Here is a 12,689-nt window from a genome sequence, read left to right on the forward strand (position 1 = left end):
ATATCATAGTGGGATAATTATCTTCCTGACTCTACTTGTCAATGTGTTCTTCATCACAATCTGAGTCATTTTCCTAACTTTTGAAATATACCTTTTGATTTCAACTCTATGTCTGCCAGCACTTGCATATTCGTAACATCATCGAGCGTAACTCGATGAGGCTAATGAGTCAGGGACTCATTGAGGATGGCCACATATCACCCTTACCAGCTGCTGTTATACTATTTCTTGAATTCACTTGTGAAAATATTTTGGTTGTGAAATAATATCATTTCACAACCCAAATTATTTGAATATCTGCTGTTTTCCCATTTAGCTTAACAAATCTACTGATGTGACTACTTCACAATTAAATGTATTTATTAGAATGGTTTTTAGTGACTTTGCAATAAAAAAAAAATTATGAATATTGATTTTTTTTGTATGGTTTTGTTGTCTTTTGTTAGGATACTATTGTCTTGATATTGTATCCAGTTGTATTACCATATTCAACTTGGCAGTTGCCAGTTCTGACACATTTTTATCCAGTCCACCACCATTTAAAGACTATGTTATTCATAGCATATTCAATGATTTCATAGTTCACATCACATGTAGCATGTATGCATCCTGTTGTTTAAAAATGTGACATGTGAGAGACAGGAATGTATGTGTGTGACCAGTGCCATAGCTAGAGCTTTTGCCGCCCAGGGCAGTCCCTGAGTTTGCCGGCCCTCTCAATACACACCAAAAAAGTCAAAACAACATATAGGGAAATAAATTAAAACAGTATGTTTATTTTTGAAGTAAAACTAATTCCAACATTCTAAAATGCTATTTTTCTTGCTTTTCTGTTAGCAAAATCGTAGATGACATTGTCGAAGTCTATTTCATCACTCAGTTGTTGTTCTATAGATAGTATGGCAAGATTTCTTAAACACAAAGTGTTGCCTGGGGCAGACCGCACTCCCCTAGCTACACCCCTGTGTGTGATCAAAATGTAAGCATTTGGAAGTGCTGGGAGACATAAATATTTCAGTATTAGGGTTTAGCAGCATTGGAGACAGTCCCTCGGAAATGGGTGAAATGTAATTTGTCGATACAAATAGTGTGTTGGAGGGTGGAGAAAATATGAAAAATGTATACATATAGTTGACCTTGGTCATTGTAGCAGAGGTAGGTGCTTTATCTAATGGCCATGATATATGAATTATGAATGTCATAATTCATATGATTAGTATGAATGTCAATGAAAAGCAGGATGCATAGATAGAGAGATATAGAATTGTTGAGAAAGGAGATGGAAGGAATGACAACCGAGTTGAGGAGAGTGAATAAAGATATTAAGAGGCTGAAGAGGTTGGCTGTTGCAAGAAGAATGGGAGTAGGTGTGAGAGAAGAGCATCTGGGAGGAAGGCGAGAGAAAGTGGAAGAAAGGAATTTGAGACAGTTGAGAGAGTGTGAAAAGAAGGAATAGAGAGATGAGATGAAGGGGAGAAAGTGGGAGAGAAAGAATGGAAGCAGTAAGTGTCAGGGATGCTAGTGAGAGAAAGATGAATAAATCTGTTCAGAGTATCTTGTATGGAGATTTGATGATTATACAGAAGAGTGCTGAAGGAGTGTTTGCATAGTGGAATGATATATTCTGGCAATATATCATTCCACTATCTCCCTGTGTTTCAATCTCGGTATGGTATCACTGATTGTTGACCTGGGATGGCCTAATTTTTCAATAATTTGCCGAACAGATAGGCTTGCAACATGACATCCTGTCCCAACAGCTCTTTCAAACTCCGTCAGTTCACTTCTCGCAGCCATTTCACCTGGACAGTCATTCTGACTTGGGAGCATCATATTCCTCCAATATATGATAGCTACAAACACATGACTCATTACATGGTATGATTCACCCCCCCATGGGAGTGTCCATTGACTGTTTTCAAGCAGTATAGTTGAGTTAAATGCTTATTACTTTATTAGTCTTGCATCCTGGTACAGCAAGCTATATTCCTAGAAGGTAAGATGTGATGAAGTGTTAGAAGTGAATGAAGAGGATGTATTCTGAATGCTGAGTATGGCCATTAAAACAACAGGGGCTAGATAGAATTTCACCATGTTTTACAGGAATATGCTGTGGAACAGACCGTGCCATCGATTTGGCTGTCTTTCGACGGGACAGGTTCCTGGAAAGTGAAACAAGGCTAAGATCATGCCATTACATAAAGGTTTTGTTAGAATGGGATGTATCAAACTATAAGGCTGTTTGTATTTTTTCTGTAGTAGTGAAGTTTTTTAGAAATTGATAAGAATGTATAAAGAATTGGGCAGATAAAGGAATTAAAATTTATGTAAACTAGCTTGGACTTGTTAAAGGGTGCCGTTGTTTTAATTTGGATACTTTTTTTTTACAATAGACTAACAAGGGTAATGGATGAGGGTAAGGCATACACTTTTTGTTTGTTTGGATTTTTCGATGGCATTTGACTAAGGTCAACATGACAAGTTGATTTTTGAGTTGCAACATAAAGTTTGGATACCAGGTAACTCCATGGAGGTCAGGAAAACACTAGTAAACTAGGAAAACAAAAACTAGGAAAGCAATAGTAATGCTTATACTCACCACCTACAAAGGTAATCCATTCTAATTACCTACCACTTTATAAGAGAAAAATCTAGCTCTTACCTCTCAACTGTATTCTTTCTCAACCTCCCCACCCACTCAGAAATTAAAGATTCCATGTAATGTAATACCATATGACCATAGATCTTTTAGAGTTTGTAAGTTTCAGACATATCACCCATATATTTCCTGTTTGCTAGTCTCTTCATTTCACAAACTCATAATCTGTCATCTTCACAATTGTCATCTTTATTCGACAGTTGTGTTATCATTCTTTAGCACACCCCTTTGCCCTTTTTTCCCACTTTATCAGCATCCATGGAAACCAGGAGACAACCTGCACTCAATCCAAGCAAGGTCATTATCAAACCCTTGAAAAGTGGTAAAATCACTTTCTCTTTGTCCTAACATATTAAGCCTCATTTCAACATTTATTCTCTGAGTTGAGTTTGCAGTCTTTGCTGTATGGGCCAAGAACTTCGACTTTCAATGAAAACTCCAAGATCCCTTTCCTAATCACTTTTTTTTACCATATTCTTACCAATATAATATGACATTGGATATTCCATTATACCCAAGTGTATGATTTTACAGTTACTAACATTGAAGTAATATCCATTTTCGTGCTGCCCACAATTACTTGCACATTCTGCAAGTAATGCGTATCGGCTGCATTCCTGATTACCCTGCGTATCTTTCATCACCAAACAGCTGTATGTCACCTATCAAATCCTTCCCTATGTCATTAATGTAAAGATTGAATAGCAATGGACCACAGACTGATCTCTCTTGTAGATACACCACTGGTCACATTAAATCTTTCAGAGTTATATCTCCCCCTCCCATACACACACACACACACACATATACACCCCACACAAACTGAAATTATACACATGGATATCACCTGATGGACAATACAGAAATCAAATTGACTATATACTTGGACAAAGAAGATGGAGAAATGCAATTCAGTCTGTCAAGACTTTTCCAGGTACAGACTTTGGAACAGACCATGAATTATTAGTGGCTATGATACATGTGAAATTACAGAAACTGAAAGCAACACAAATGTCGATCAGATATTATCTTGGAAACATACCGACTGAATACAATATTAGTATACAGAACAGATTCAACACACTCAATTTGTGTGAAAGAGAACCAGATGAACTATGGGAAGAGATTAAAGATATAATTAAAACATAAGCAAACAAGAATATTCCAACAGTTTGTAAGAAGAAGAAGTCCAAATGGCTGTCAGACGATGCCAACTAAACTGCTCAGGAAAGGAGGAAAATGAAGGCCACAGGAAATTTACAGGAAGTACAGCATTTGAATGCAGAGTTTCAATGACAAGCCAGGAGAGACAAGGAAAAATCTTTAACCAGGAATGCCAACAAATAGAAGACCAGGACAAGAAAGGAAAAACAAGAGATCTTTTCAAAAAGATCATGGAACTGACACAGAAGTTCAGTGCCAAGGTGACAGTATAAACACAAAGGATATCTTACAGAAGCTGCAGACATCAAAGAAAGATGGAAAGCGTATACCGAAGCCCTTTACAGAAAGGACTCCAAAATTACTGGAAAATTTGAATAGCAGGATTATTGCATAGGAGCCAGTACCACTGGAGACTGAAGTGAGGTGGACACTGCAACAGCTATTCACTAAGAAAGCACCAGAAAGAGATGGAATACCTATTGATCTTCTCAACACCCTAGGAAAAGAGAGTTAAAATTTTAACAGCTCTATGTCAGTGAATTTGAACCACAACTACATGGCCTAGGGTATGGAAAAAATCAGTTTATATACCTTTATTGAAGAAAGGCAATGCAAGAGAGTGTGAAAATTACAGAACTATAGCACTGATTTCTCATGTAAGTAAAGTCTTACTTATGATCATTCAGAAAAGACTGGAACCATTCATGATGAGAGAAATGCCAGATGAACAGGCATGATTTTGAAAAAGCAGGAACAAGAGATCAGATCGCCAATGTGAGACAGATAATAGAAAGATCACAGGAATATCAAAAGAATGTCTACATTTGTTTTCTTCACTATAGTAAGGCTTTTGACTCTGTAGATCATGTGAAACTGTGGAATGTGTTAAGAACAATGGGAGTACTAGAGCATTTCATTATCCTTCTGAGGAATCTTTATTATGAACAAGAAGCTAGCTACTGTCCAAACAGATCTTGGAGAAACTGAGTATTTCACAATAGGTAAAGGGGTGTTATGAATGTATTTTATTTTCTTGCCTGTTTAACTTAAACAGCGAATACATTTTAAGAATGGCAGGGCTGGAGGAGTCTTCAGTTGGAATTAAAATTGGTGGAATATTAGAAGAAATATTAATAATTTGAGGTATGAGGATGATACCACCTTGCTAGCAGAATGCAAAGAAGATTTGGAGGAACTTATTATGAAAGTTAAAGAAGAAAGTGCTAAATATGGCCTTAAACGTAACCTCAAAAAGAAAAAAGTTATGGCAACATTAACTTAATGATTTTGAAGTAGATGGGGGAGAAAATGGAAGTAGTTAACAATTTTGTTTTCCTAGGATCCTGAATTGATGAAGATGGGTATTGAACTGTAGAAGTTAGATTATTACCTGGAAAGAAAGCAATGACAAATTTAAGCAAGATCTTTAAAGATAAAGATATTAGCCTCACAACGAAAATCAGAATCGTGAAAGCAGTGGTATTCCCTGTGGTACTGTATGGATGTGAAAGTTGGACCCTGAGAAAGAGTGAAAGAAGAAAGATAGATGCATTTGAACTATGGGTTTGGAGATGCTTACTAAGAATACCATGGACTTCAAAGCAAATGAATAAATCAGTGATAGACAGAATAAAGCCAGATTGCTCCCTTGAAGCTATGATCATCAAGCAAAAATTGTCATACTTTGGGCATGTTATGCAAGCAGATGACAGTCTGGAGAAGATGATGATGCTTGCTAAAGTTGAAAGCAGGAGAAGAAGACGACTAAGAATTAGATGGGTGGATGGAGTTAAGAAGCAACTGGAATGTCCCTAGAAATTTTGAAATATATGGCTGAGGACAAATCTGAATGGAGAGCATATATTCATAGAATCACCAGAAGCCGAAAACGACTCAATGAAACATAATAAGAACAACAACAACAACCCCACATTTTGATATTCATTATTCAGTCATCCTCTTATCCATGCTGATATTTTATAATCCAGTTCCATATTCTCCAATTTTTGCAACAGTCTTCCATGCTGTATCCTCTCAAAACCCTCAGCAAAGTTCAAAGTATCATGGCACATCCATTCTCCTTGTCTCTAACTCAACAACATTATAAAATGTGAGCAAGTTGCTCAAACATGATCATCCCATGGTAAACACATGCTTTTCATTGCAAAGTATAAATTCTCTGTCAACCCATTTCTGTATGAAAGCTCTCATTGACTTTTCCAAAATCCTTTACACCACACTATTGATACTCTAGGTCAGTTAGATACATTCATCTTTGCACCATTCTTTTGCAATGTGATTACCATATATTATTTCTTCCTTTTAGAAATAATTCCTGTAGAATTCTCTGTGCTGAGAGTTCCCAGTTGATAGCTATAGCTTTTAGCAACATGGTAACTTTTTAGTTGTACAATCTCTTCTACATCTGTTACCTGCATACCATTGGCTTTCAGTGGACTTTATCTTTCATACTTTTTTCAGTCTGTTACTTGCAGCGTAATCTTCTTATTCAAAAGTGCATAACCTTACACTTTGACATTAAACTGATAACATTCCCAAACTGCTGACATATTCATTATGAATATTCCATTATGATACTCATTATTTCCACTCTTTATCATATCAAAGCACACTGATTATACTTCCAATTACCTTTCACCTGCCACAAATGTCCCTTTAATCATGTATAAGTGTTTGAATTATTCTGTTTGAATGGAACTCTTCCATCTGAATATTATTCACTTCTTATGAAGATGATTGGAGAGTATTTCCTCAAACTCTTGTGTTTATCATCATCATCATCATGAACCTTGAGCTCACTGCCCATTGGTGTCTGATGCCTCCTTTGCTATCTTCTTCCACCTTTCTTTGTCCAGTGCTCAGTGTCGAAGTTTCTGTACACCCATTCCACACCAGTCCTTTATGTCATCTATCCATTCTCTGTATGGTCTACCTTTTCTGTTTACACCGTCCATAATACCAAACATGAATGTCTTTATCTTCTGGTCCTCACTCATTCTGCAGATGTGTCCAAATAATTGCAGCTTCTATTCAATTCTATAATCTTCTGCATTAGATTCTTCTTTGGTTGTATCTTCCGATAGAGCTCTTCATTTTGACTTTCTGTACCTATCCTATTCTTAGAATCTTCCTGTAATAAGTTCTTTCAAATGCCAAAATTCTTTTTCTTGATTCCTTATTATCCACGTTTCAGATCCATACATGCACTGCTAAAGAAGAGAGAGCTAATAGAAGTTTAAGAACGCAGATGGAGGAATTTTGTTCTTACGAAGTTTATTTAGTTGTATGTGACAGTCAGAGGAATATTAATAGAAGATTCCGAAAAGGAATCATGGAACTGCAAGAGGTAAAAGTACTTATACTTCAGTGAATTCAGAGTATTTATACTTCAGAGACAGGAGGAGGAATAATATGTGCTACATAAGGTGATAAGAAAGGATCCTATGGAAAAGGAGAAGGAAATTTTATATCTTCGGAAAAAGGCCTTAATAAAGAAACTGACTATGAACATTTATTATTGTGTAAACAATGTGTTTAGTCTGGTAGATGTGATTAAGTATATGTTAAACAAACCAGTAATAGAATGAGTCAGAGAATGGGTGATCTTTAAAATGTAGGTTTATTTTATTCTTGTTGAGAGGCTTATACGCTGGTTAAACATGATAACTAATATTTAAGGAATTGACAGCATATACTAGAAATATAGATTAAATAAACTTTAATATATACTTTCCGATATTTCGGCGAACGTCACGTTGCCATCTTCTTGGGAACTTACTACAAAGACACGTGCACACAAGTACTAATAACAGCAAATGAGACTGAAGCTAGGAAGCTAGCGTTTCCTAAAGTCCTGATGGTGCCCCCTGGCGGGCTATATTGGTAGTTCTTGGCCTTTGGGCTGAAGTTCTTCTGATAAAAGTTTCCCAAATTTGGGGAAGTTTCATGCATCCAAATTTGTTGAGGTTTGGCATGTTCCTAAGGGCCAAGGCTGATTCCATGAATAGTCTTTCATACTTGAACTTGCTGCGGTGTATTACTGTGGCTTTCTTCCATCTTATTCTGTGGCGAGTATCCAGAGCGTGGTCTGCAAGCTCAGAGTGGCTGTACTGGTGAAATCGGATGTAATCCTTGTGTTCTGAGATTCTGATATTTGCTGTCCTGCCTGTTTGGCCAAAGTAGGACAGTTTACAGCTGCAAGGGACCTGGTATACACCAAGTAGGTCTAGGGGAAGTGGTTGGTCTTTGGTGGAGCAGATAAGGGATGCCAGTTTTCTATGTGGTCTGTAACAAGTGGTCAAGTCATGTTTTTTTATGATTTTATTGATTTTTTCCGAGGTGCCTCTGATGTAGGGAATAGTGATAGATTTAGAATAATCTTTTTTGTGAAGGGGAGGGGGTGGTGGGTTGTGGATAACTGGGTTAAGTATTTTTTGGAGGGGTTAGCCGTTGGCTGAGAAAGTGTCACGGATGTGATTTAGTTCAGTGGTTAGGGCTTGATCATTAGAACAGATTATTTTTGCCCTGTTGAATAATGTTTTAATAACTCCATATTGTGTTGAGGGGGGGGGGGGATTGTTGGTGAATGTATCTGCCTGTATGGGTGGGTTTTCTATAAACTGAGAAAACCAAGGTTCCATCAGGTTGGCAGGTGACTAGTGTGTCTAGGAAGGAGAGGTTATTGTTTTCCTCTTTTTCCAGGGTGAATTTGATTCTAGGGTGTTGGTTGTTCAAGTGTGTTAGGAAGGAGAGGAGTGAATCCGGGCCATGTGGCCAAATAGCGAAAACATCATCAACGTAGCGAAGCCATATGGTAGGTTTTTGTGGGGCTGAGTTTAAGGCTTTCTCTTCAAACATCTCCATGAAGAAATTGGCCAAGGGTGGGGAAAGTGGTGAACCCATGGCTGTCCCCTCTATCTGTTTGTAGAATTTTTCCTGCCAAACGAAATAACCTGAGTTCATTGTAAACTGAAATAGGGCTGAGATATCGGGAGGAAATTTAGCTTGGATTAGCTCTAAGGTTTCTTTGAGGGGGACATTCGTGAATAGGGAGGAGACATCAAAACTGACCATTATGTCATTATGTTGGAGTGTAAGGTTTTCTATACTGGCTTTGAAATGGGCTGAGTTTTTTATGTGTGATGGTGTATTGCCAGTATAGTGTGAGAGCGCTTTGGCTAAATGCTTGGCTAGTTTGTAAGTGGGGGAATCAATGCCATCCACTATGGGACATAATGGCACATTTTCTTTGTGTATATTTGGGAGCCCATATATGTGGGGGGGGGTCTAGAGTTATAGGGTTTTAGTCTGTTGGTAATCTCCACAGGCCAAGAAGTGACCTTAAGGAGCCTATGGAGTTTTCTAATTTGTGAGTTGGTGGGATTGTAATCAATGGGGAGGTAAGTGGAACGATCTAATAATAAAGCCTTGAGCTTACCTGTGTAATCTTTGAGATTAAGTACCACAGTGGCGTTTCCCTTATCCGCTTTGGTGATCACTATTTTTTTGTTTCTTTTCAATTCTTGTAGTGCCTTGTATTCACTACTGGATATGTTGGATTTTGGAGGTTTTGCTTTGTTGAGAACACAGGCTACATCCAATCTAATATCGCTGGCGATGTGGTTAGGAAGTTGGCGAATCCCGCGTTCAATTTGAATCATTAATTACTCGGCCGGTAATTTCCTAGGAGCAATGGCGAAGTTGTGACCACGTGACAGAGCGTGGAGTGCTTCTGGCTTTAAGGTAGCTGACAATAGGTTAACCTATTTGGCCACATGGCCCGGATTCACTCCTCTCCTTCCTAACACACTTGAACAACCAACACCCTAGAATCAAATTCACCCTGGAAAAAGAGGAAAACAATAACCTCCCCTTCCTAGACACACTAGTCACCCGCCAACCTGATGGAACCTTGGTTTTCTCAGTTTATAGAAAACCCACCCATACAGGCAGATAGATTCACCAATAATCCCCCCCCCCCTCACAACAATATGGAGTTATTAAAACATTATTCAACAGGGCAAAAATAATCTGTTCTAATGATCAAGCCCTAACCACTGAACTAAATCACATCCGTGGCACTTTCTCAGCCAACGGCTACCCCCTCCAAAAAATCCAAAAAATACTTAACCCAGTTATCCACAACCCACCACCCCCTCCCCTTCACAAAAAAGATTATTCTAAATCTATCACTATTCCCTACATCAGAGGCACCTCGGAAAAAATCAATAAAATCATAAAAAAACATGACTTGACCACTTGTTACAGACCACATAGAAAACTGGCATCCCGTATCCGCTCCACCAAAGACCAACCACTTCCCCTAGACCTACCTGGTGTATACCAGGTCCCTTTCAGCTGTAAACTGTCCTACTTTGGCCAAACAGGCAGGACAGCAAATATCAGAATCTCAGAACACAAGGATTACATCCGATTTCACCAGTACAGCCACTCTGGGCTTGCAGACCACGCTCTGGATACTCGCCACAGAATAAGATGGAAGAAAGCCACAGTAATACACTGCAGCAAGTTCAAGTATGAAAGACTATTCATGGAATCAGCCTCGGCCCTTAGGAACATGCCAAACCTCAACAAATTTGGATGCATGAAACTGCCCCAAATTTAGGAAACTTTTATCAGAAGAACTTCAGCCCAAAGGCCAAGAACTACCAATATAGCCCGCCAGGGGGCACCATCAGGACTTTAGGAAACGCTAGCTTCCTAGCTTCAGTCTCATTTGCCGTTATTAGTACTTGTGTGCACGTGTCTTTGTAGTAAGTTCCCAAGAAGATGGCAACGTGACGTTCGCCAAAATATCGGAAAGTATATATTAAAGTTTATTTAATCTATATTTCTAGTATACGCTGTCAATTCCTTAAATATTAGTTATTAGGTTTATTTTAGAAGCCTTGGATCCAGATAAAATCGTAGTTAGTTATATAATTTTATTTGAAGTGTATATAGTTTAGTTTTATTAAATGTGTATATTGTTTGTATTTTGTCTTGAGCCAGTGAAGTTCCAGATTCTGAAAGAAACAGTTAAAATCATTGCACCAATTGGAATTGAACCCTTGTGTAATAATAAACACTCGGAAAATTAAACAAAATATATATATATATATTTATAGAGACAATCTCATAACAAATGGTGATTAACAATTATCAAATCAAATGGTGCAGCGAACAGGATTGATAATTAATCAAAACAAATAATTAATTAATAAATAATTATCTCACATACTTCCTGAATTCCTCATATACTTGACTTCATATGCTTCCTCACCTGATACAAATTATTATTATTATTATCCCAAGACTTTATGGAGTCAAAGACTCATCTGGGAGGTCCTTTTATCACACACACATCTCATCATACCGTGCTTGAACACATTCAGACTCCTTGCAGACACCACACTTTCAGGCAGTGCATTCCAATCATTTACAACTCTGCACAAGGCAGTCATGACTAAAGGGACAATTGTCCCTTTAATCATGTATAAGTGATCGAATTATTCTGTTTGAATGGAACTCCTTCATTCGAATATTATTCACTTCTGATGAAGATGATTGGAGAGTATTTCCTGAAACTCTTGTGCTTATCCTAAATCTTTAAAGGTTATCATATTGCTCAGTGTCATTATGCAGTACTTTATTTTGTGTTATTTAATTGAAAGATTCAGCTTATGATTTAATCTTATTATTTAGAATTATTTTATAATTCTATTATGATTTAATTTTATCAGTTGCCACTGGGATCAAAATGCATCCGAGTATGTTGAGATTTTTGATGGTGGAACTATAAATGCACACTCTTTAGGACAGTTTTGTGGTTCAAGCCATCCCTCAAGTATATTCAGTACGGAAAATGTTTTTTTCATTCGCTTTGTCACTAGTGTACAAAACCCAAGGTCAGGATTTAAAGCAAAAATTAAAATAGGTAAGCTTAATCTTTTCCAAGTATATTATCATCTTCCTTTATCATTTATTTTGGTTTGAAAGATTATGATTAACATGTAGCTTTAAACTCATTTACTGCTTTATGCACTCACACTTATGGACACGTGGTATATTCTGCCTCGAAGGAAAATCTACTCCTTAGTACCATGATCTCTGTATCCAGAAAAAGCAATTTTCTATCCTCCCTTCACTGTATAAAAATCTCTTCTACATTAATTTTTTGTACAAGATTTAGGAAACTGATGCAACAGGGATTTCTGGTTTATGTTGCAGAGGGTGTTCAAATTCAGAAAGTGTATTGCCAAAGTGAGTAAAACAGTGCTCAAAAGATGACTTGGATATTGTTGAAAAACATGCAGATGCAGAGACAGTGAGGTTATTATTACTCTTTATAAGTTGACCACATTTGGATGGTGCTATACAGATTTAATTGTTGTAGTTTCTCTGTAATGAGGAATTGGTGAGATGATCCAGAAAGGCCAGAAATAGTGATAGGTTTGTGGAATGCTCCCTACAAAAATAGACTGAGGGTTTGTAGATTGCAAAATATTATAGATAGGTAGAGATATTGAACATGACAGACATATATTAATTTAAAATTACTGAAGAACTTTTATAGGAGACACAGAAGAAATTTTCAACACATGACGAAAAGACATCACTCCTAGAACTTGTTTAAAGGTTTGGATTGTTAAGGACATAAAGAGAGAATTTTTGAGTGAAGAGTGGTGAATAAGTGGAGTATGTTGCCATAGATAGCCTCAAGTCATTTGGAAGTGAATGAGTCTAACAATGGTATAACAGGTATTGTGTGAATGCATGTGGGAGCCCAGTGATTATTTTCAGACTCCTTGGAGATGCCAGTATAATAATTATAATTTTTTTTTTT

General features: G+C 37.3%; 1 protein-coding gene across 1 annotated transcript in view; it reads left to right on the top strand.

Moving 5' to 3' along the window:
* Positions 1–12,689, top strand: part of Cubn (Cubilin) — a 2,223,842-nt gene that overhangs the window by 1,375,968 nt on the left and 835,185 nt on the right. The window contains exon 46 of the mRNA XM_090396294.1: positions 11,587–11,780. Coding sequence (XP_090252420.1) covers positions 11,587–11,780 — 194 coding nt within the window. The remainder of the gene's footprint in view (positions 1–11,586; positions 11,781–12,689) is intronic.

The sequence above is a fragment of the Typopeltis vanoorti genome, chromosome 8, assembly GCF_054136105.1.
Source record: "Typopeltis vanoorti isolate ZY-2024b chromosome 8, IOZ_Tvanoo_1.0, whole genome shotgun sequence".
In the NCBI taxonomy this organism is placed as follows: domain Eukaryota; kingdom Metazoa; phylum Arthropoda; class Arachnida; order Uropygi; family Thelyphonidae; genus Typopeltis; species Typopeltis vanoorti.